The sequence below is a fragment of the Ixodes scapularis genome, unplaced genomic scaffold (assembly GCF_016920785.2).
Source record: "Ixodes scapularis isolate PalLabHiFi unplaced genomic scaffold, ASM1692078v2 PGA_scaffold6__148_contigs__length_123643588, whole genome shotgun sequence".
Classification (NCBI taxonomy): domain Eukaryota; kingdom Metazoa; phylum Arthropoda; class Arachnida; order Ixodida; family Ixodidae; genus Ixodes; species Ixodes scapularis.
The window spans coordinates 39,811,290-39,833,061 of NW_024609881.1; the positions used below are offsets into that span (position 1 = coordinate 39,811,290).

The 21,772-nt window shown below is 44.0% G+C and overlaps 1 protein-coding gene across 1 annotated transcript; it reads right to left on the reverse strand.

Moving 5' to 3' along the window:
* Window positions 1-13,694: 13,694 nt before the first annotated feature.
* Window positions 13,695-21,601, reverse strand: LOC115329338. Its single transcript, XM_040210513.3, has 4 exons — window positions 20,577-21,601; window positions 17,390-17,653; window positions 15,426-15,686; window positions 13,695-14,723 (listed from the first exon to the last, which is right to left on the reverse strand). Exons 1-4 carry the CDS (start codon window positions 21,394-21,396, stop codon window positions 13,951-13,953), a joined length of 2,118 nt encoding a protein of 705 aa, XP_040066447.1. The 5' UTR covers window positions 21,397-21,601; the 3' UTR covers window positions 13,695-13,950.
* Window positions 21,602-21,772: the final 171 nt, after the last annotated feature.

The window sequence follows — 21,772 nt, forward strand, 5'->3', positions numbered from 1 at the left end:
TAGACAGGACGACGTCTCAAACTCAGCTAACTCGTTTATTTAGTCCATCTCTTTATACAATGTCAAAGTCAAGGTCATCCCCACCAACCTGAAAAGACGAAGTTTGTGTCGTTCGAACGCCAGTCTCCATGACAAAATGTAAGAAAGGGTCCACCTTTACAGGAACTCCATAAATAATGTACAAAAGAATCATTCTCTCCTTCTATTCTCCACAGAGGTCCCATTTTAGATGCAAAAGACGCCTTCACCATCTAATACACCACCTCCCCCCCCAAAAAAAAAATAAAAAAAAAAAGTAAAAGTAGCCGTAAACGGATTTGATGCAAGCGAAACGTCTAAAGAACAAAAACCAGCAAAACATTTTCGCAAACAATATCGGCACTCTTTTTTTTTTTTTTGCAGTTTGTTTTGCAGTACATTTTGTTAACTTTCGTTTTTTAATCCCTGGTGCTTTCCGCTCTTTTTTTCAACTTTCAGGTCTTTCGTTATTTTACGCAATTCATATGGCTACGTGACAGCCAATGTTACACCTTTCTCTAAAAAAAAATCGATTTGAACAAATACGTTCTACACTTTTGCGCAGAACGACAGTATTCACGTAACGACGAGGCATCGACTAACTGAATTTTGCAGGAGCGACAAGTCAGCCGACGTGAGGAGAATCCCGTGGAAAGTAGTTCTGCACACCTCTTGAAAATTGGCGATTCCTAATAGTTCACAATTCTTGTAGAGCAGCGTCTAGAGGATACAACACTTCCGCCAAGCTCAGATTTCGAAAAACCACGTGCTTTGCGTGCAACAGTGTCCCCAAAAAAAGTGAACTTCAAGAAACCTAATGAAAAAAAAAAAAGAAACGGTTTTTTCCACAGCTCCATGGTGTTTATAGCTCAAATGGAATGGCTGAAGGGACCTCATGCCAAACACCCCATAGCCTGGCAACGGAGGTCTTGGGGACCTGTACCCTCCCTAAACGCTGTCTGTGACAGGACAAAATTTCGACTAAAGCTGATTGTGCGTAATGTGGAAAGAGGCATCTAAATTACATAAAGAAATACGCGTTCGTGTTCTACCGTATTCGTGCACCGACTCTCTTCCGCGGCGGGGAAAAAACAGTTTTATTAATACTTTTCCGTGTGAAATTGAAGCTACAAAACTCTGGGGTAGAACGAAGACGCCTATGCATACATCCAACCATCAAGGTGATGGTCAGCAACGTCGCAATTTGAAGAACCGTGCACAAAAAATGGCTCTCATGAATGCCGTTCCGAGTTGCCGCAAGGTGCTAACAATAATATATGACTGATTTCGCGGTTATAACTGAGACAGTATTTTTCTACATAAAAATGAAGTATAAAAAGTAATTCGACGCACTAAAACTCAAAGTCACATTTTTGCAAAATATTGCCATGGCTCGACCTTGGTCTCTCCTTAATTAATGTGTGTTCAAAGTAATTTCGGCTTCTGCCAAACGTGTCCACAAGATTCTGGGTTCGTCATAACCATGTGTTTGGAACAGAGTTTTTTGCAGCTAGTTTCAATGCCAATTAGATCCTGAAAAGTATCTAATTCACATACGAAGCGGATCAACAAATTGTTTCCCCACCGGGTAATAAAACAATATAAAGCAAAGAAATGGTAGAATAACATAACTGAGTTTATAAGAAAGTGTCTTCGTTACCTATTGACCATGCTAGGGCAATCGTTGAGGTGAATTATTACGAATTGAACACACTGTTATCGAGCCACGCCGCTGTCAGCTTTACCCACCGAATGCGATTCACGTGTGCGAACCGACGTGAGATCATTGGCGCCGTCTGTCGGCCACAGCTGTAACCTCCGTAATATAGTTGTTCTTTCCAGTACCGAAATAGGTCCTTAGAAGCAACATCAACCTTTTTGCGTTCTAATCATCTATTTAGATATCCTGATGGTCTCATCCGGGCAACATCAAATCGTTCCGATTGTTTGTCAGTCACCAAAAGAAACGTTTTGACAGCCTCTGACTGCAAACGAAGGCCTCTAATGGTACATCAGCCACCATCAGATAATGTTTGATTGTTCATTACACACCATCAAGTAAGTCTTTCAGACCCTCTGATGCCTTTCAGACCATCAGACCTCAAAGAAGTCTGATGGACCATCAAGAGGTCTGATGGGCCAACAAAAATGTCTGATGGACCATCGTTAAAGTTTGACGGACCATCACAACTTTCTGATGGTCGCTTCGATCGGGATACAGTCCGATGAGGAAAACAACCATTACCCAAAAGCTGGCACGAATGTATTCGGGAAATTCACGACGAAACACCGCCGCCGCGACTCTAACGCACGAAAAGCAGAACACTAAAGAGCGCTCTTCGGAAACCGGAACCACGTTGGCCCCTACATATCACCATAACTTGGCAAACGGCGAAGAATGACCACAGTGAGCCCATCAGCGATTCAGAGTCAGCCACGTAATAAGCTCTGGTCCAAAGCGTTCTTGTCCGACAAAGGGCAGTCACGTCTTTCGCTCCATCCCTCTGATTCGCTAGAAGCGTCCTTGAGCACACTCACAGCCACATGACGAAACAAAAGAAGGTGGGGCACCATAACAGAAGACGAGGTGAAGGGGAGGTGGACAATGCAGCCCATCTCCATCAGCTGCTTTCTCTACACGAACTCAACGCCGGCGCCGTGGTGGCACGTCGGGCGCCCTACTGGTCTAAGGCTGTGGGCGTAAGTCACCATGCGAGACGTGCATTATTTCGTTGTTTTGAAAAAAAAAAAGACAAAACCCTGCAATCTCCTCGAAACGCAGCAACTGGGACTGTAACAAAAAAAATGGAAAAAGGTTTGAACGTCATTTTTCATGTGCTCAGTTAGTCCGAGAACGTGGATATGTGCCATGAAAAGGGAAACCCATACGCCGTCGCCGGGAAGCACTTCGGGTTGAATTTACAAATACGTCTGTTCCTCGGATGCATTTGTTTTGTAACTACATGACCGTGGGGAAACCATGAAGTTGTACAGACCCACTTCGGACTAGGTTCAGTGCGTCTTCATGTTCCACCGGCCAACCGATCGTTCGAACTGTCGTTTGCTCTTTCGAAGGTTTTTGCTTGTCGTCTGCTCTTTTAGACGACACCGGTCCGTCAACCAAACGTTGTTCCGGTAATAGCGATAAGAAGTAAGTGCAGGCCTCAAAATACTTTTAAGCTTGAAATCTGGCTCATGTAAAGCATACTCGGTGTAAACAGCAGACATAATCCGAAGTTCATTATTGTTACCAGTGGCCAGGATCGACTTGTTACCGATCTGCTTGCGATTTTAAGTATCGATGTCACCCATCTCATTAGGCGCTCATTCACACTGGAAGCGCATCCGCGCTCGGAAAGCGGTTGCGAACGCGGTTGTATAAAGATCCAGTACAATTGCACGCGCCCCTGGTGTTATCGAGTGCGCGTGCAATTGTACTGGATCTTTAAACAACCGCGTTCGCAACCGATTTACGAACGCGGATCCGCGTGCAGTGTGAATGAGCGGTACGGCTCACGTTTTTGCAACCCTAGCGACGTCGCGACTGAAAATTGCGAGCGGAATCTCATCATGCGAATCAGGCATTAGCGTCCATTCTATTGCGTCCACGCGGAATGAATCGCCCCATATCACACGATTCACGCGAAGTTTTGCGGTGTAACGGGCCGGGGTAATTTCGCAGAGACCGCACAAGTAGTAGACATTCAAAGGAAGAAGTAGAGTCAATATTTCAAACGCGAAAACGAGCGCGGGGACTCATAAAGACCCCGACAACATTGCATTTCAATGATTTGATTGAGGGCGATGGCGAGCTTCTTCCCCACACGTCATCGCGCATGCGCGGCGCCAGTGGTGTCCGCTAGGGGCGCTCCGGTTTGTGTGTGAACATGAGTTGGTGCATATGCCTCCTGCAATGTCCAGTCAGCGCCGCGAAAAGGGACTCGTCAGGACATGTTTTTGGTATTACAAAACGAGAGTCTCAAACTGCCACACATGTAGACGCGTGCCCGCTTTGGTGCAGGATGCGAGCTCAAAAGAAAAATGCATAAAAAAGATTCTCGCCGTCGAAGCACGGATCAAAGCTGAAGGCCCCGCACAGTTGCGTTGGCGAGCGTTTGAGTGTGTTCGACAGCGTAGCGACTGCGAGAATCAAGGACATGCGTGCTTCTTGTGTCGCGTTCCAAGCTATTCCTTGAATTCCACGCTCCTTGCGAAGCACAGATGCGCCGGTGACTGGCTTTCGTTTCTCGATGCAACGCAGTCAAACGCACTGACGCTGAGAGCTTAGACAGGGGACGCCGTTTCACGCGTTCCAAACAAAAAAAGGGGAAAAACAGCGTCGGGACGCTTGGTATTTTGACGTCACCATGCAGAGATAAGAATCGCATATCCTAGAAGAGGTGGCATGAATCTGGCACTTTCGATTGTCTTACGGTATTGTTTCTTCAGAACTTTGCAAAAAAAAAATAAAATGAAATCTTAACGAAGCTGCTTTATGTAGTGCGAGGCCGAGTCAGGTAAGCTTGTACTACAAAAAATCAGGACTCCACAGTCGGTTCAAAACTTTAGCTCAGGAGAACTTTATCGTGCTAAAAGTAAGCGGATTCAGTCTTGTTTAATATTTTTGTTTTCATTTTTCCAACGTCCGATATGACGCGGTCAAGAAATAGAAATATGTCGCAGGCATAGCGAATTCAGAAAGGACAGTCCGGACACCCAACAGAAAACGGCGTCGAGTACGGCATGTCAGGGTGGCGTCGTGTCGACCCGTCCGATTCTTCACAGACATCGGCTACATCGGTACTATCTTTCAGATGTTAGGTCAATATCGACACAATACTGTGTGCTGCCTGGGCTCTGTTTTTGTACGTCTGCATTTATCTTCTTCGAGCAGGGGCGATTTTCAATATAAAAGTTGAACTGGTAAAATTGATGCACGCGGGACACGCAATTTTGGGTTTGTGTTGGATGGAGAGTTAGATCGGAGTTGCAAAAGCTATTCTCTAGCACTCTCTAATAATACGCGACATTGTGTGTCGATCAAACATATTCGGTGTCTGCGGCGCTGCGCCGCACACACCAAACACATTAAATCTAAGGAGCTATGAAATCATGGTTGTATTCAACTGCACCACAATCACGCCCCTTTTACACCTTGTGAATGAAGGGCGCGAAATTCACCAATGCACCCTCATTACACAATTTTATTACACCATCACTACAAGTGGGGCGTAACAAGGGCGTGTAAGATTAAATCATCAGCGACATTCATGAATCGTGTAAAAAGGATGTAAGAATGGTGTTTTTCCTCACTTACACCCTTCTTGCACTCGTTTTAAACAAATATTGGTGTTACAATGTTTAGTGTGTGAATCTCCATTACTTTTTTACTCCGTGAGGAAGTACCACTATGCGGGTAGGACAATCTAGGCGGCATGAGTCTATTGGTTTGCCCGTCAAGTCCACTCAGCGGTGAGGCGGACCCGGTCCAGTGCGCCGGCGAGGTGTGTTCGGCTCGGTCTTCCCGCACAAATGGCAGACCAGGCTCGGCTCCGCAACATTGTTGATGGCCTGCGGCGGGTGTCGATTTTCGCACTCTTTGTGCTCCGTGTGCCCCGTGGTCCTTGTTTGTGTGCGCTCCCTGTGTCCTTTTAGCTTCTCCTCTCCCGTAGCGCATTTTATTTACTTCCCTGGAACGGCTCTTGGACGACCCCGACTGGGGAGTCACATTCTGGCCTCTCTAACCAGCGGTGGTGGGAGGCTTACCCGACTGGTCTCCCGTTCAGAGAGATGCCCATCCAGGTAGCCAGAGAGATTCCTCCGCAGCGGCTCCGCGAAGCCTCGGAGTTTTCCGGCTGGTAGTCTGGGTAGCGGGTGGAGAGACGCCTGCGCCGCTGGAGGACTTCGATCTGCGCTGTCTCTTTCGACATGACAAAGTAGGGAAAACCATGATTTTGAGAGGAAAGTGAATACCAAAAGTGGGAGGACGCGCATAAGCTTTTCATTTTCTGCATGAAAACAAAAGGCAGACCTTTTGAAAAGATGAAGTCGTCTCTCCCCATCTCCGGCGGTACATCGCTGGCGCAGGCTGCACTACTGAGGTCGGGTTCCACGATCCCAGCTCTCATCCCCAGAAATTTGTGCCATCGTAAACTTCCGCCATCTCTAAGTGGGTTACGGCAACACTCGCTTAAAAGCCTATGTATTTAATTAACAAATACGACCGTAAAACCGAAACGTTCCATTTTGAACGATTTCCCATGCTACTACTCCCTTCTAATAGACCGCTATTCTTGCGCCAACATTACACGATGATGGCGTGTGAACTGCAGGTTCCTCAGTCGAATAAACGTTTTGATGTTGTGACACTACGGATTGAATCCAAGTTAATCAAAATACAGTTTACATTTCTGTATAAAAGTCGTTATGACTTTATAAATTGATTAGAATCCCTCCCCTATGTTATGGTAAATTTTGTATTGTCTAAGATGTGTATTACACCTGAACAAAAACAGTTCGGTGTCCCGTCACGCAAAATTTTGACAAACAGCAAGTTCAACCGAGTACAATTTAAATATACAACAAAGTACTAGATTTGCCAGAGTACTGTAAACCAGAATGGATAATGTGCTGGATGCATTTTGTTTTTTCTCAAAATTATTTCCTTCGGTTTATGAGACCTATTTGCCAAATAAGGTTGAATCGTTCTCCTTTACACATTTACTATCATTTCCAGTATTCTGCAACTGGCGTCAATTAGCTAGGAAACATTGAGAGCTGTTTTAATTTACGATAAAAGTATAAAAGTAATTTTTCAAAAGATTCTTCCTAGTTATTAAAGTGATGCGAATATAAAATGTGATTTCCATCGTAAGGAGTGGGAGGAATACGGTTTCCAGCCAATATATGGGAGTTAATGTTCTCGTGAACCTTGCCCGAATTCAGATGCGGCAAGTAATATTTCTTCGCGTACTAAATGTGTACCTTAAATTCATTTTCCCAATCACCCTGAACACATATAGTAAATGATAAAAATGTCGTGAGAAAGGAGTACTGAAATATCCGACTTGATATAACATTCTCGAAAAGAAGAGAGCCTTTTTTGAGTTGAGAACTCGGTGGATCTCAGAATGTCCTCGGATAAAGCATGAGTTCCAAAATTAAAAAAAAAAAAAAATGAACGAGCTTCTGAGAACAATAAAATCATGTCTATTTCAATACAAGTTATCTCAAAGATAGTTCATATTACAGGATTTGCCGTAGCAGCAGCTTGTAGTAGAGGGCACTAATACTTTTTTTTTTTACCAGTTAGGCTCTCGGTCGATTACGAAGCGTCCCCCAATGAGGCGTGCGTGCCAGAGTTACAAACGGTGAAATATGTGTGTAAACAGCCAAACCATCCCCAATTCTCTCCCTTTTGGGCTTTCTCAGAAGGCACAGATTTTAAAGTATTTCTCAATTTGCAAGGACGTGCTCGAAGAATTTATAATATTATTTTACGCCTTTACTTGGGAACCAGATAATCCGGAAAAGGTTCCATGGCGAGGCCCGTGTGCCCAAATATCGAATGGTGAAAGAATGCATAGAAACGACCAAACGATCCCCACTTTGAGACAGGATTTCCCAAAAAGGACAGATTCTGAAGTATATTACACAGTACCGGAATAGGCTCGAGGGCTGTAGCTTTTATATTCAGTCTTCAGTTAGGTACTGCTTTGTTCGCAAAAAGTTCCCTAGCGAGGAGCGTGTGCCCAAATATCGTAAGGTTAACGAATCCATGGGAACAACCGAACCATTACCAGTTTGAGACAGGATTTCTCAAAAAGGACATATTATGAAGTATTTTCCATAGTACCAGGATGGGGTCGAAGGCTGTAAATTTTATATTCAGCCTTCAGTTAGGTACTGCTTTTTCCACAAAAAGTGCCCTGGCGAGGCGCGTGTGCCCAAATATCGAAAGGTGAACGAATGCATAGAAACGACCGAACCATTACCACTTTGAGAGAGAATTTGTCAAAAAGGACTCATTATGAATTATTTTACATAGTACCAGGATGGGCTTTAGGGCTCTAGATTTTATATTCAGCCTTCATTAGGTACTGTTTTTTCCGCAAAAACGTTCCCTGGCGAAGAGCGTGTGCCCAAATATCGAAAGGTGAAAGAATGTATAGAAACGACCGAACGATTCCCACTTTGAGACAGGGTTTCCCAACAAGGACTGATTTTGAAGTATTTTACACAGTCCTGGAATAGGCTCGAGGGCTGTAGATTTTATATTCAGTCTTCAGTTAGGTACTGCTTTGTCCGCAAAAAGTTCCCTGGCGAGGCGCGTGTGCCCAAATATCGAAAGGTGAACGAATGCATAGAAACGACCGAACCATTACCAATTTGAGACAGGATTTCCCAGGAAGGACTCATTTTGAAGTATTTTACATAGTACCAGGATCAGCTTGAGAGCTCTAGATTTTATATTCAGCCTTCATAAGGTACTGGTTTGCCCACAAAAAAGTCCCTTGTCGAGGCGGGTGCGCCCAAATATCGAAAGGTGAACCAATGCACAGAAACGACCGAACCATCTCCACTTTGAGACCGAAGTTCCCAAAAAGAAAACATTTTGAAGTATTTTACATAGTACAGGATGGGCTCCAGGGCTCTAGATTTTATATTCAGCCTTCAATTTGGATCTGGTTTGTTCACAAAAAGATTCCTGGCGAGGCGCGTTTGCCCAGCTACGCATTGCATTGCTCAACATACCCCGGAAAAGGTGAAAAGTAACCACACAACTAACCCATGGGTTACTAGAGACGGAACACATTGTGAACATAAAGTTTCAAGTTGTCGGTTGCAAGTTTGCGTACCGCAGGCAGATGTAGTGCGTGACAAGCTATGGTGCATAAGCAAAGATTTTAAGTCAATGATAAGAAAAGCCAAGCACTATTATTTTAACGTAACCATGAGAGGCTTGCTGCAGAACTCACCTAAAAAAGTATTGACAGCATCTTACACATCAAAAACCTGGCGTGACTAAACTTGTAACATATGACCGGGTTGTTTTAGAAAAGACAGACATAGCGCATGCTTTTGAAAGCTCTTTTTCTACAGTTTTATCTTGTGATAATGGCGCATTTCCCGAGTGTAACGAATTTCCCAGTATACCAGCAATTTCCGATGTATTGTTAACTCAGCAGGGATTTTTTTTTTGTTGTTGTTCTTGCTTCTCGATAACACCCTTCGAAGGCAGGAGGATCGAACCCAATTCCAAATGAATTTTTAAAAAGTTATGCCGAATGGTCATCCAAATATTTATGGCTTACCTTTCAGAAAACGATTGATACTTATTTGGCCCCAAGCGACTGGAAATTGGGTAAAGAAATTCCAATATTTACGGTGGGTAATTAATATTCCCCGGCAAATTATCGCCCCAATTTCTTAACGCCAAGATGCTGTCAAATAATTGAGCACATTATCTCCAAGAATATTCATGCAATCTTAGCTGAGCACGGCTTACTAGACAGCTGCCAACATGAATTCCGAAAGGGGCTTTCTTTTTTAAACTTTAGATAGTAGAGGGAAGGTCGATGTTATTTTGTTTTGGATTTTAAAAAGGCCATTGATAAGGTGAACCACAGAACGTTAATGTGCAAATCTATGTTAAAGAACAAACCTCTGTCAGAATGGATAGGGTCATTTCATTCCGATCGAAAGCAGCTTGTTAGCATTGAAGATAAGGACTCGGATCTTTGTCCTCTTACTTCTGGTGTGCCACAAGGCTCAGTTCTAGGCCCGTTGCTTTTTCTCATGTTTATACACGACCCAGTTAAAGACATGTCGGTGCACACGAGACTTTTTGCAGATGACTCTACTTTGTTGATGACTATTTTCGAAACTAAGGTAACAAATACGTCTGATCAAAGTGATTTCAGCGCGAACCTGCATAGGGTTCAGGAATGGTGCACGAAGCGGCAAATGTCTCTGAATATAAAAAAAAAAACCGTTTGAATGTCAACCACACATCAATTAAATCTGCTAGTTTATCAGTACAGCATTAAAGGCGTCCTCTTAGAAGAAAGTGATTATTATTAAGTACTTCGGTGTTACTATATCGAAAGATCTTCGATGGAACATGCATAGGACTAACATTTTTAAAAAAAGCTAATACACGAGTAGCATAACGACGACGGTCCTTGAAACTAGCATCTACTGAGACCCGACTGCCCGCTTACAAAATGCTGGTTCGTACCTTCCTTGAGTACCAGTCGGAAGTATGGGACCCGCACATGAAAAGCCTAATCGTTGACCTAGAAAGTGTACCTGCGTTTTATTGCTTCTAGATATCGCAGATTAGATTCGCCGACAGAGCTCCATTCACTCTGTAATCTTCGGTTGCTTCAGTCTAGACGGAAAATAAACGCTTGAAGCTTTTTTTTTCATAATACTTTCTGGTTCATTGCTCATTGACCAATCACGTTACCAAACCCTTCATCATTCCTGCATCACTCGTAAGAAACATTCGCTTCACTCACAATGGTTTTCGTTCAATAAAGATTGTTTTAAGTATTCTTTTCTTCCTCGTACGGTGCGGGACTGGAATCTGTTGCCAGAACATGTCGTATCTGCCACCAATCTTGAGTTATTCTTTTTCCAGCTGGACGCAACCTATCTATTGTATATTCTTGATTTGCAATGTTTTTGGTGTTCCTCGCATTGTGATTCGTTGCCGGTTTGCTTTACCTGCTGCTTTTACAAGAGTAACTCGTTGCCACTTCTGTCATACTCCTAACTGGGACTGACAGTATGTCAAATAGAAATAAAATATAAATATGTAAATACTGATAATCATGATTTAAATACTGGGGCTTCTTAATTAAGTAATAATTCATGCCACCCTGCATGAGTTACTCATTGGACAAGTTTCTAACGCAAGTACATTTGGTCAAAAGTAAAGCATGATTGCAAATGGGGCCTCATTTTTTAGATACTCTTTTTAGCATTACAGATATCAAATGCAGCGTGCATAAAAACCCGAGAAATGTAGAATTCACTCTAAACGTTTCTTTATTCTCCTATATGTTCCATTGGCATAACTTATGTGAAGAAGCGAAAAAGGAAGGAGTTGAGGGAACGCCCACACAATATTTCGACCCATTCGAATTACGAATAGACTCGCATTATACCAGAAATAAATTGTAAATGTTTTGGAGAGCTCCCCGAAGTGTTGTGAGCGAGCGGAACAAATGACATTTTCAACACAAACATTGTTTACAGAGCAAATCTTCAAGTTGTGAAATGCGTCGTTTGTCTTCTGGATCCGCATTGTCCTTTGGATTGTAAACAGTGTGAACACGAAAACATGTTAGAAATATTACAGGCATAAGCTGAGCTAGTTGCATTATACTTCAGATAAGGCCAGCTGAACTTTAATAAATATACACATGAAAAAAAGTCCTTTGCAAGTACAGCGGTGTGTGTGCACCCCTACCTAAAAACCCAGTTTGATTTTTATCTGGAAACTAACTGGAAACCCGAAATCCAGAATGGGGAATCTGGATTCGCTTCTGGAAACGTCAGTTCCAGATTGGAGCATCTGGATTCGGTTCTGGAAACGTCAGTTCCAGATTGGAGAATCTGGATTCGGTTCTGGAAACGTCAGTTCCAGATTGGAGAATCTGGATGCGGTTCTGGAAACGTCAGTTCCAGATTGGAGAATTTGGATTCGGTTCTGGAAATGTCAGTTCCAGAATGGAGCATCTGGATTCTGCTCTGGAAGTTTTCAGTTCCAGAATGGAGTTAGTGAACCATTACCTGAAAATTAAAATCCAGTTATGCCATGTGATAAAGTTAGTTTATGCAAATTGAAACGAATATTGAAAACAAAATGTGGTTCCTAGAAACCCGAATGTATCATAAAGACCCACTTAGCATAAATCTGCCGGAAAACCCTCAAGCATGCAGAAATATTTCGCTAAATAAAATACCTCGGATATGCATGTCGTTCGTATTTTTTTGGTCGTTGGGCTGTTCCTATCAATCTCTTGCAGTCATTGCGAGAGACATAGGGGGGAAGATTCAACTCCTCTCCCCCCCCCTTCCCTTCCCCCTTGCAGCAAATGCCTGGTGCTGTTGCTGGGAGCAGCTAGATGGAGAGCTATATATATAGCTCCTGAGCAGTACACTGAATATACTGGCCCACCAAAGTGCAAATAGCTAAGGGAATTTAAGTTCTAGGTATTAGATTTGGAGGCGGAGTTGCCTAGACTATAAAGCATATATATATATATATATATGCACACACACAACGGACATGGTGGCAGGAGGCCGAAGGCGTGGGTATATAACTGGGAAGAAACAAACCCTTGGTGAAAACAGCAACAACGGACAATTTATTCTTCGATGTTTCGGCGAAAGTCCAGCCTTCGTCAGCTTCCTGACGAAGGCTGGACTCCGGCCGAAACGTCGAAGAATAAATTATCAGTTGTTGCTGTTTTCACCAAGGGGTTATTTTTCTTCCCACTTTATATATATATACCAGTCCCTGGAAACTTCAATTAACATAGAAAAACAAATGAAATTCCTGCCAACCAAAGCTTACAGTAGACCTAGAACTGAAAACGCTCAGCCCAGTGGATAGTTAAATTAAGGTAGAGCAGTCTTAGCTAAACGTCAACTTAGGTTTTTCCATGGTATCACCTACTGCTACTATGCCTTGTTAAGCAGAGCTAAAAGCACTTTCTAGGCTTATTCATGCAAACTTGAAGAATGCAGCTGGCCCAACAAGTGCAGGAGGCATTTCTAGAAGCATTTAAATGAAAAAGTAATTGTTTTTTTATAATGAAGTCACCAAACATTTCTACCTTATTGCAATCCATTAAAAGCAGTTAGCATCCTCTGTATTTGCTCTACATTTATTAGTATATTATGATTGATCTCGGAAATAAAATTTATCACTAGAACCCCCAAGACACTGAAAGGCCATGAGACACTATACATGAATTTAAAACAACTTGCACAAATGCTTAATTCAAGCAATAACCTCAAAGGACAACTCCCCCCCAAGAAATACATTGCTATATGTTTCAACGTGCACACTCAATACAATATTTATGTTGGAAAACACAGTAGACAGACATCAGTAACTACCTGCTGATCAGTTTTATTTGTGCTAGAACAAGAGTTTTACAAGTACTTGTAGGTGTTACAAGACAAATCATTAAATGAAGGACAAATCAATAAATAACAGTACAGTAATGAAGAGAGCCAGGAACTTATAACCCTCATACATAACCTATAGTTACTAAAACAATTAACTAGACAAAATTAACACAGAAGTATGAAAACAAAATCAATCAAATCATGATGTGAAATGCTACCAACAAAAGCCCACTTTGCGGTCCACAGATACAGAAGGTTGTTGAAGCTATTCAATTATGATGCAATGTGGACAGAATAACGAAAGGTCTAAGTCCATCTCAGATTTTTCAAGTTACATAATAACAAAAAAGTTATTTTCTTATATGCCTGCTTGCAGTTAAAACAAGCCTACCCTACTGCTACCCATACAAGCTTCACACGTTTCTGTCAAAAAGGTTAGGGAAAGACACATTAGCAGGCTGAGACATTGAGATGATTTACTCAAACAATGGCCATCTTCCACAGGTCGATAATCAAATCAGCCCGACTAGACTCAGAAGAGCAAATGAAGCACACAAAGTATAACACAATGTAAACAAAGAAAACCACTTATGAACGTAGAGTTACTTGCAGCAACACATTAGGAGCAAAACAAGAAGTCTGAAGATGTGAAAGATCCAATCTCTATAGATTTCCCTTGTTGAAACGACCAAAAAACAGGGATAAATTATAACAGGATGTAGTTTTGGATATTTCAACTCCTAGGGAATAGTTACTTTACTTCGGCACCCCCGGTACATTGCATCAATCGCGCTCAAGAAGGTTTGGCAGATCACAGACATAGCTTACTGAGGGCTGCCTGAAAGTGAGAAAAAGGCATGGTGCCTTCAGCTGCTGTGGTTTAACAGCCTGCAAGTTCACATGAGAAAGAAAACAAGGCTTGATGTGCTGTGGGAAGGGACCTGCACAAGTGATGATAACTTCCCTGCACAGAAGCGTTACCTCACTTTTCAAAGACAAAACCCTCAAAATGGCGAAATAGCACATATCCTTTGTTTGAAAGACAGAGGAGTCTGTCTTTTTACTCCTGGCATAGTTTCGGCTGTGAAAAATCTGCCCTTTCCATGCGAAGCGTTTGTACTCTGCAGCCTGATCAAAGGAGGCCCCAGACCCAGCGGAAAGACAACTCTGTTCCTCATTGCTCAATGATGCCTTCGAAGAGTAACCCAGCAGGCACACATCGTTTGCATATTTGAAGTTTTGGAGCTTAGGGTATCCCAGAATGTCACAGCACATCACTTTGACACTGTCACTTAGAAGCGAAGACGCCAACGTTTGATCCAACTGCTGCGACATCACAACCCTTTCTACAATCTGGCACGGAACAGCATTTGATCCTTTCACCAGCTTCACGAGCTGCCCGTTACCGCTTTCAAATTCAAAAGCAGAATGGCCCCACAGTGGCCCCAGTTGCCACACCGCTTCCGCTAGATGGAGTAACTGGTGCAGGTTGAATGTCATTGCTGCAGCTCCATACAGCCTCCCAGTCATGCCCACAAAGGTCCGGAGGAGTTTCTCTGAAAGCACAGCATGACATTATTAGAGGGATACTTCAACGAAATATACCCGTCGGGTTCAAAAATAGGTTGAATATGATCCACAATATCCGTAAATGACAATCGCAAGTTTGTATATTGAGCCTGGTGGCTGTATTTCTAGTTATGAACGACCTACTCTGGCAAGCGCTCGGAGAGCAGCCAGCAGAGTGACATCCCCCGCGATTGTGACGTAGTTGGTCTCGAGACGAGCAAAGCTATTGCGAGGCTGACGTCGAGAGAATGGCCTAGCCGTTGCAGCCACCGAAGCGGCTGCTTTTGTACGAATTTTGAGCGACGGTTTAATCTTCTATAATCTTGTAGAGGGACAATAGCAACTTTTGAGACACACAAAAGAGATTCTCGGTAAGAGGGGAGTTCCGCCTTCCCCTCTTCTCTTGTGATGGCCGGAGGCGAGACAGGCATCGTCACTACCTGTCAAGGTTCCTAGACGAGCATTACAAACAAGGCATTAGCGACATCCACCAGGTGCTCTTTGGTAATTGTTTAATTTCTTTTACAATTCCCTTTCGTGTCTTTTTTAACATGATATTGGTGTGTCCAACGTGATACTGCTCCTTTGAACACATATACACCAAAACATTAGTGCCGAAATTTCGTTGTAGTATCCTTTAAGGCTGGCCCGAAGCAGGACACAAAGAAACCGAAGGGGGAAGTACTCACCAGCAACATCAATGGATGCTGGAGTTACAGTGTCCCTCAAAAGTGCATGGATGGCCTCCACCAGCTTCTTTATGTGCAGCCAGTATTGGTCCGGAAGGACCCCGTACATGCAGGGAAGCCAGTAGTACAGGAGCCAATGGCGCCATTCGGAAGCCTTCCAGAATGTCCGTGTGCTCAGTGCCCTTGGGAGTCTCGTGAAGCTGTGTGGTGGCTTGATTTCAGCCAGCCGGCTGTTGATGATAGCAAGAGAGGCAGTGTTTCCTGCAAAATAAAGAGTTACTAAATATATAAAAGCATTTGGCAGCCTGTTTTTGAAAATTGGAGCAGAATCTTTGGTACTTATCGATTAATATGGAACAATTGGCTTAGATAAATTATCCCTTATAAAAAGAGTGCAAATTCCATGTGCCATTACTCTGATAAAACATACACTTGGTTTTCTTATACAAATGTCTAGCTTTAAGGTGGAATCCTCCCAATATGTAAGTGAAATCAGTTCACACTGCCTGCTAAGGATGGCAAAAAGCGCAGCAAAAAAAAATAATAGTTTAGATGAAACAAAGCACAAATTGCCTTGCGTGGTTTAGCTTCCCAGTTTTGCCCATGCTCTTTTCCCGCTTTAACTTCCTATGTTACACAATCCAGCCCAATTATTCGTCTTATTGCTCAGTGCGGTCAGTCTGCAGAAGTCTTACGAGGCTTCCCACCGAATTCACAAACCTCACTCCAATTGAGGCGCCCCTTTATTTCCTCAAGGAAGCCGAGGGGAAGTGGAGGGCGCCTCAAGTGAAGTGAGGTCTGTGAATTCGACGATTAGTCTTCACAATTCTTAGAGCTCTTTCACAAATTAATAAGCTATAGTTGGTTACAGGTTAAGAAGGTAGCGGCAAATGCCCCTCAAAGGGAATCAGATATCCCTCCGCCACCTCCGCATCCAATAGCGTCCCACCGTTTCCGCGACGTCGCGGCCAACGCGCGAGGAGGGTCTTGCCTTTCTGTACATATTTGCTTTATCTTTCGACTTTGACTTAGCATTGTGAAAGCCACGAGAGGGAGATTAGAGTTTTGCCCCTCCGATGGAAACAAATACGACTTTCGGGGATTAGCTTCCCCCTCCGATAAATACAAAGGCTGCTTTCAGGGGCTCGGTTCCCCCTGCAATAAATACAAAGGTCCCTTTCTCAAAAAGTGGCATCGGAGACAAGTGGGAATCCATTGAAGCGGAACAAGGAGCGTTTCCAGTGAGCTCTTCTTTCGAATGCGGAGGGATTTGAAACGGGCGCATCACGCTTGTGGGAGGAGCTTCTCCTACCTTCTTGACTTGTAACCGACTATAGTAAAGTACCTGGAAGCCACAATGACAGATGTAATAATCTGGTTCCAACTGGCTTGGTGTCTCACTGTTCTGTTGTGAAATCTCTAGAATTGTGTAGTGAACTGACATTATACCTCCTCCCCCTTTTCCTTCCTTGTGCTATAAGTTATTTAAAGTTTGTACAAATAGTTTTGAAATTGGCACCCTGAATTAAAAAGAATGAAACAGGAGATTTTCCTGATGTTTGCTGCCAAAGTCTCTTATTTAAGCTACCGTGACATACTGAGCATGCACCATTGTTGCATAACTGCCTACCCCATACTTTGGGACGTTTGAAAAGTAAGCAAAGAACATACAAAGGACTCCTATTAAACAAAAAGGAAAGAAGTCATTCCCAACGAGGAAGAAAATGCCATTGATGCTGATATACTTTATATAGTAAGCTGGCCTCCTCCGCTTCTTCCATGTGACAGGACTATGTAACACTGGACGTAAATGTCATTACATGATGTGAGAAGAGCCTTGAAGAACTTACAGCTGCAGTTTGAGTTGAGGGCAGTGCTCAAGTGACAAGTTTAGGCATTTGCCTATAAATGTCTAATGTAACGTTGTAGCCCAAATGCAGCCCAAAATTTGTTTCTAAACTTACCGACATAGTATCGCTCTTGAGAGTTGGAGGAGCTGAGGAGCAGTTCTGTGATCTGTCTGACCACCCCCAACAGCACGGCGTGCATGTATTCAACTGTGAACCCCCAAACAAGGTTGAAATGTGGGAGGTTCACAGCTGGTGATGGGCCAAAGTACCCATTGACGGGAAAGGTACCGCCCAAGCTCAGGGCCAATTTCATGTCCCTAAGGACACCTGCAGATGTCCGGGGGGTCGTGTCTTGCAGGTTGGTGTACCGCATGCTTCCTGCAAGATTACAATGGGGACAAAATTAAAATGTGCTATTTTTGACAGAATGTGATAACAAATAACAAAGTCAAAATCTTGCCATCGACCATACCGATTTTCACATAAAGTGTGGTTCGCAGCAAGCCTACATTCAGAAGTAGCCTCAAGCAGACATGCTTTGATTGCAATGGGAGCATTGGCTACATAGCTGCTCATGCTGTGGTAGTACATTTCCTTTGAGCAAAAATAAACATGATTACGTACTAATCTTAGTGGGCGTTTTTAAGGTCGCAAACAAATGCATGCGGCGAGTTAGTACAGAGTTCATAGTAAGTCGATCTAATTTTTCTTGTCTCCGTCGTTGTGGCGTATTGAGGTGTCTGCTTCAATCAAAATTATACATGTGAATGTAAAATTTCATTATTTATGAATTATTATTAACGAAACAATTGTTTTGTTATTTACTATCTGATACGGGCAAGAGAAAAAAGAATGCTTAGTGCATAAGTGTGAACGTGGAGCAGTGCCCGTCAACAGCGTCAAAGGTGTTGCCGAGATAAAAACAGACGATTGATGCACACTGCGAGAAAACTGAAACACTGCATCCTCCCACTCCCAGGATGCACCTAGGCGTTCTAGTTTCGCCTATAGCCCATTGAAAAAACATGGTCTCTTTGCGCGTTTGCGGTTCAAGTACCATAGAAAGCAATTATGTTATTTTAGAAACACGGGCAAACAATGACATGTGAGCAGTTGATTGAGAGTACATAGCCGACAATGGCCCATCACAGCGATTTACTACTGGCGCACCCAGAGTCAAAATTCCGAGCCGGCCGTAACGTTACGATAAACAAGGTCCATTTCCGATGCATGAGCTTTTTGTGCATGCACCCCTTCGTACTTCATGTAAGACATTGTCACATCAAAATGTAGACGACTTAGCAACAGTCCTACCATGAAATCGATAGGACACACACTCCACAGTCCGCTTCACAGAGGCATTGGAAAAGGGAGGGGGGAGGAGGGGGCGGCGATTGTTTTACCAGACATTTCAGTTTTATAGTAAACAAAAGAAGGGAAGGAGGCGGTTAAACCCCCTTCCCGCCTACCCATTCCGCCACCCAATCTCCATCTCCCAAAGAGTTCCGCCGCCAGTACCGCTTCATGACATTAGGCACGAAACACCAACATGCTACAGCAAGGTAATATCTTATCTTGCACAACAACAGCCGACAACCAATGAGCTACCATATTCAGGCACAAAGCCAAAGCACTAGTGTAATACAGTATGCTCAAATTTGGTATTTGCAATGAAATGTATCTAGACTGGATATACACTGCATGACACAGTTAGCACGAACACGGTATTAGCGCTCTTCCACATTTTGCCGAATCAAGGTACGCTGACACACAAGCTCGAAATAAGTGGTCTCCACTACACAGGTAGTTTTGACAGCAGCAATATAATTTTTGAACACCAAAACTCGGTGATTACTTGTTTGTGATAACAGTGTTGCGCTGTGTACCTGAATGGTGAATGCCAGTTCAGACATTTGTTGAAGAACGACGGATTGAGTTACAACCACTTGCGACGAGACGCTACTACGACAGTGCTTCCCAAACTGTGGCACGCTACTCCCAGGGGGTGGTCGGGAACAAATTAAAAATACATTCTTGAGCCATGCTGCATGCTATTCTGCATAGCAAAGAGCTCGTAGACGCGGACCCCAATGTCTTTTTCTGCATTAGAAGAGCACAGTGACATGCAAGCTTCCAGGCATGACACAAAAAAACAAAAAAACAATGGCCCAGGCTACGTCGTCTACTCTGGTGCATCATGCAGTGCCACTTTCATTGTATAATCCAGACGTTTGTGGTGGCAAAATGGAGAGACTTTCAAAGTTGCAGGAGGTATGTACAGGGCATGACCCTAAAACCAGCATACCTGGCAGGCCTTGCAAAAGTCGAGTTTCTAACGTGCCTACCTTAAATTTGCCATGCGAACGTCGTTTTGCAAAAAGTAGAGGTGGTGAAGTCTAAGAAAAATTTATCGGCTATTTAGGCTTTTGTGTTCAAAGCTTGGGATCCGCCCGCCATCTCTCCTTCTTCGCTGCGCATTCTGGAGTCCAAAACACCGGATCTGCATCAGATTGCCGCTTGAGTCGCAATGAGTGGCATTCCCTGCACGCACTTCGGAATTTTGCCAATGTTGTCGATTTCGTTCCTTTTTCCGCTCTAAGTTCCGCTTCTCGGATGCAGAGCATACTTTATGTGTGCGAGTCATCCGCAATGCATTTACATAAAGAACCATTGGATGACGTCCCCATAGCTGCTTACATTAGAGTCACCTGCCACTCCCGTGAATAATCGTTTGAGATGCTAGCACCGCCCCGTAGACACCCATGCAAACGTCCTTAAGTGGCAACAAGGAGTGCTTGGGAAGAATGCCGAAAGTGAAGCGCAACCGACGGCGCGAAACTGCAAAGTATCCCCCTAGCTTTTGTTGCAGTAATAAACAAAAAACGATATGCAAGATTTTCCTATGGCTTATATTGACTTCTTTACTGTATGAAAACTGGCTGATGAAGGTGGCATTCTGAGTGAAAGAATGCTGAGAACACTGACAGAGGCTGGCGACAATTGCAAGAAACAATGACTTTAAAGAAATATGATTTTAATGAGCACCAGCCGCAGCCTGTATGTGTGTAGCTGTCATGGAGGAGGGATCAAGGCAAGCTTAGTTACATACTTGGCGGCTTGCAGGCTAGAATAGTTTGGGGAGCACTGTACGACGGGTTACTGTGGCAACTAAGCATAATGGAACACAACTTAATGCAGTGCAGTCAATGCAAATGTCTGAACCGGCCTTAAACATACTTCGTACTTGTCTAGATTAAAAAATAATCTACTAATGTTTTCTACAGCGAGCTACTTGTCTTACCATCCAGGTGCTCCCCTCTTGTTAGGCACCACGGGCACCCGATGTACCCGTTAAACAGAGTGCAGTTCTGCACAGCTGCTCTTGCGGGGGCGTCCAGGCACCAGCACAGGATGTACGCCCGAGAGGCATGACTCAGCCCGTCATGCTCCCACACCACAGGATCCATGGAGTTGAGTCCATCAACAAACTGTTCCAAAAACAGGGCCATGTTAGGATGGCCCTTCCCAAACCAGAGCCCCGCAAGTGTACAGTGCTTGAACCTCTCCGGTGCAGGCAGTTCATTCACCAGAAACTGAATAGGCCAAACTGAAGCGCCCGACGATGAGAACACTGGGCTGCCATCCGTGTTTACAGTTAGTGTGACATCATCATTGTTCAATGTCCCTGAACTTCTCATCTCCCGGCAGGCTCGACCTTCTGTGACATCAGAGATATCACCAGGAGGAGGGGGAACCTTTGTCAGGGCGTCTTGAAGGAATGTCTTGGTCTTCGTTATTACATGCTGCAGCTGGTCATGCATATTTAGCGTCACGAAGAAGGCACCCTCATTCTTTAGTTGCCGAGCACTGGTACGGTGACTGCAGGTTCGGCACATCAATTCTTCACTGTCAGGTGTTCCAGTCATGCGGTCAGAGCAGCATGTGCAGTAGAAATGATACTGGATCAGGGCATCAGTCTGTTTTGTCCATAACTTTCTGAACAAATACTTGCTTCGAGGCAGAACATCTGCAGCTGGTGCAAACATGGTATTTATGACTACTAGGAGATTGTCGAGGTCGGCCCAGCTTAGCCCGCCAGCAACCATTAATGACATCACCATGGCAACTGCCTCCCCCTTGGTGGTACAAGAGTGGGGTAAGCCTTCCCTGCCCAATTCTCTGAGGGCGGACGTCAGTGCATTTGTGGCTGTCGCCGCACCAGCTCGAGGAAGATCACCGCCGCTTGGTTCTGCACTCGGGAAGCTTGTCGATTCGACATCTACGTCGCTCAATTCCAGCTCGTCACTTGCAATGTCACTTTCAGAGATATGCCCCACTGAAGTATCATGTCCGCTGGAGCCGACATCGCAGGTATCGGAGGCTGCATCGCCACTGTCCTGGCTGCTGCCGAGGCCACTTAGTCCTTCCTTTCTAATGCGAGACAACGTTGACTTGGGGATAGAAGGAGATCCACCCTTCTCCATGTACACCAGACGC

Coding starts and splice junctions, on each gene's coding strand:
- LOC115329338 (XM_040210513.3), bottom strand. CDS start 21,396: ATGGTGATGTCATTAATGGTTGCTGGCGGGCTAAGCTGGGCCGACCTC. Junction 17,654..20,576: donor AAGAGGGGAGCACCTGGATG/GTAAGACAAGTA, acceptor GTAATCTTGCAG/GAAGCATGCGGTACACCAAC. Junction 14,724..15,425: donor AGCATCCATTGATGTTGCTG/GTGAGTACTTCC, acceptor CTGTGCTTTCAG/AGAAACTCCTCCGGACCTTT.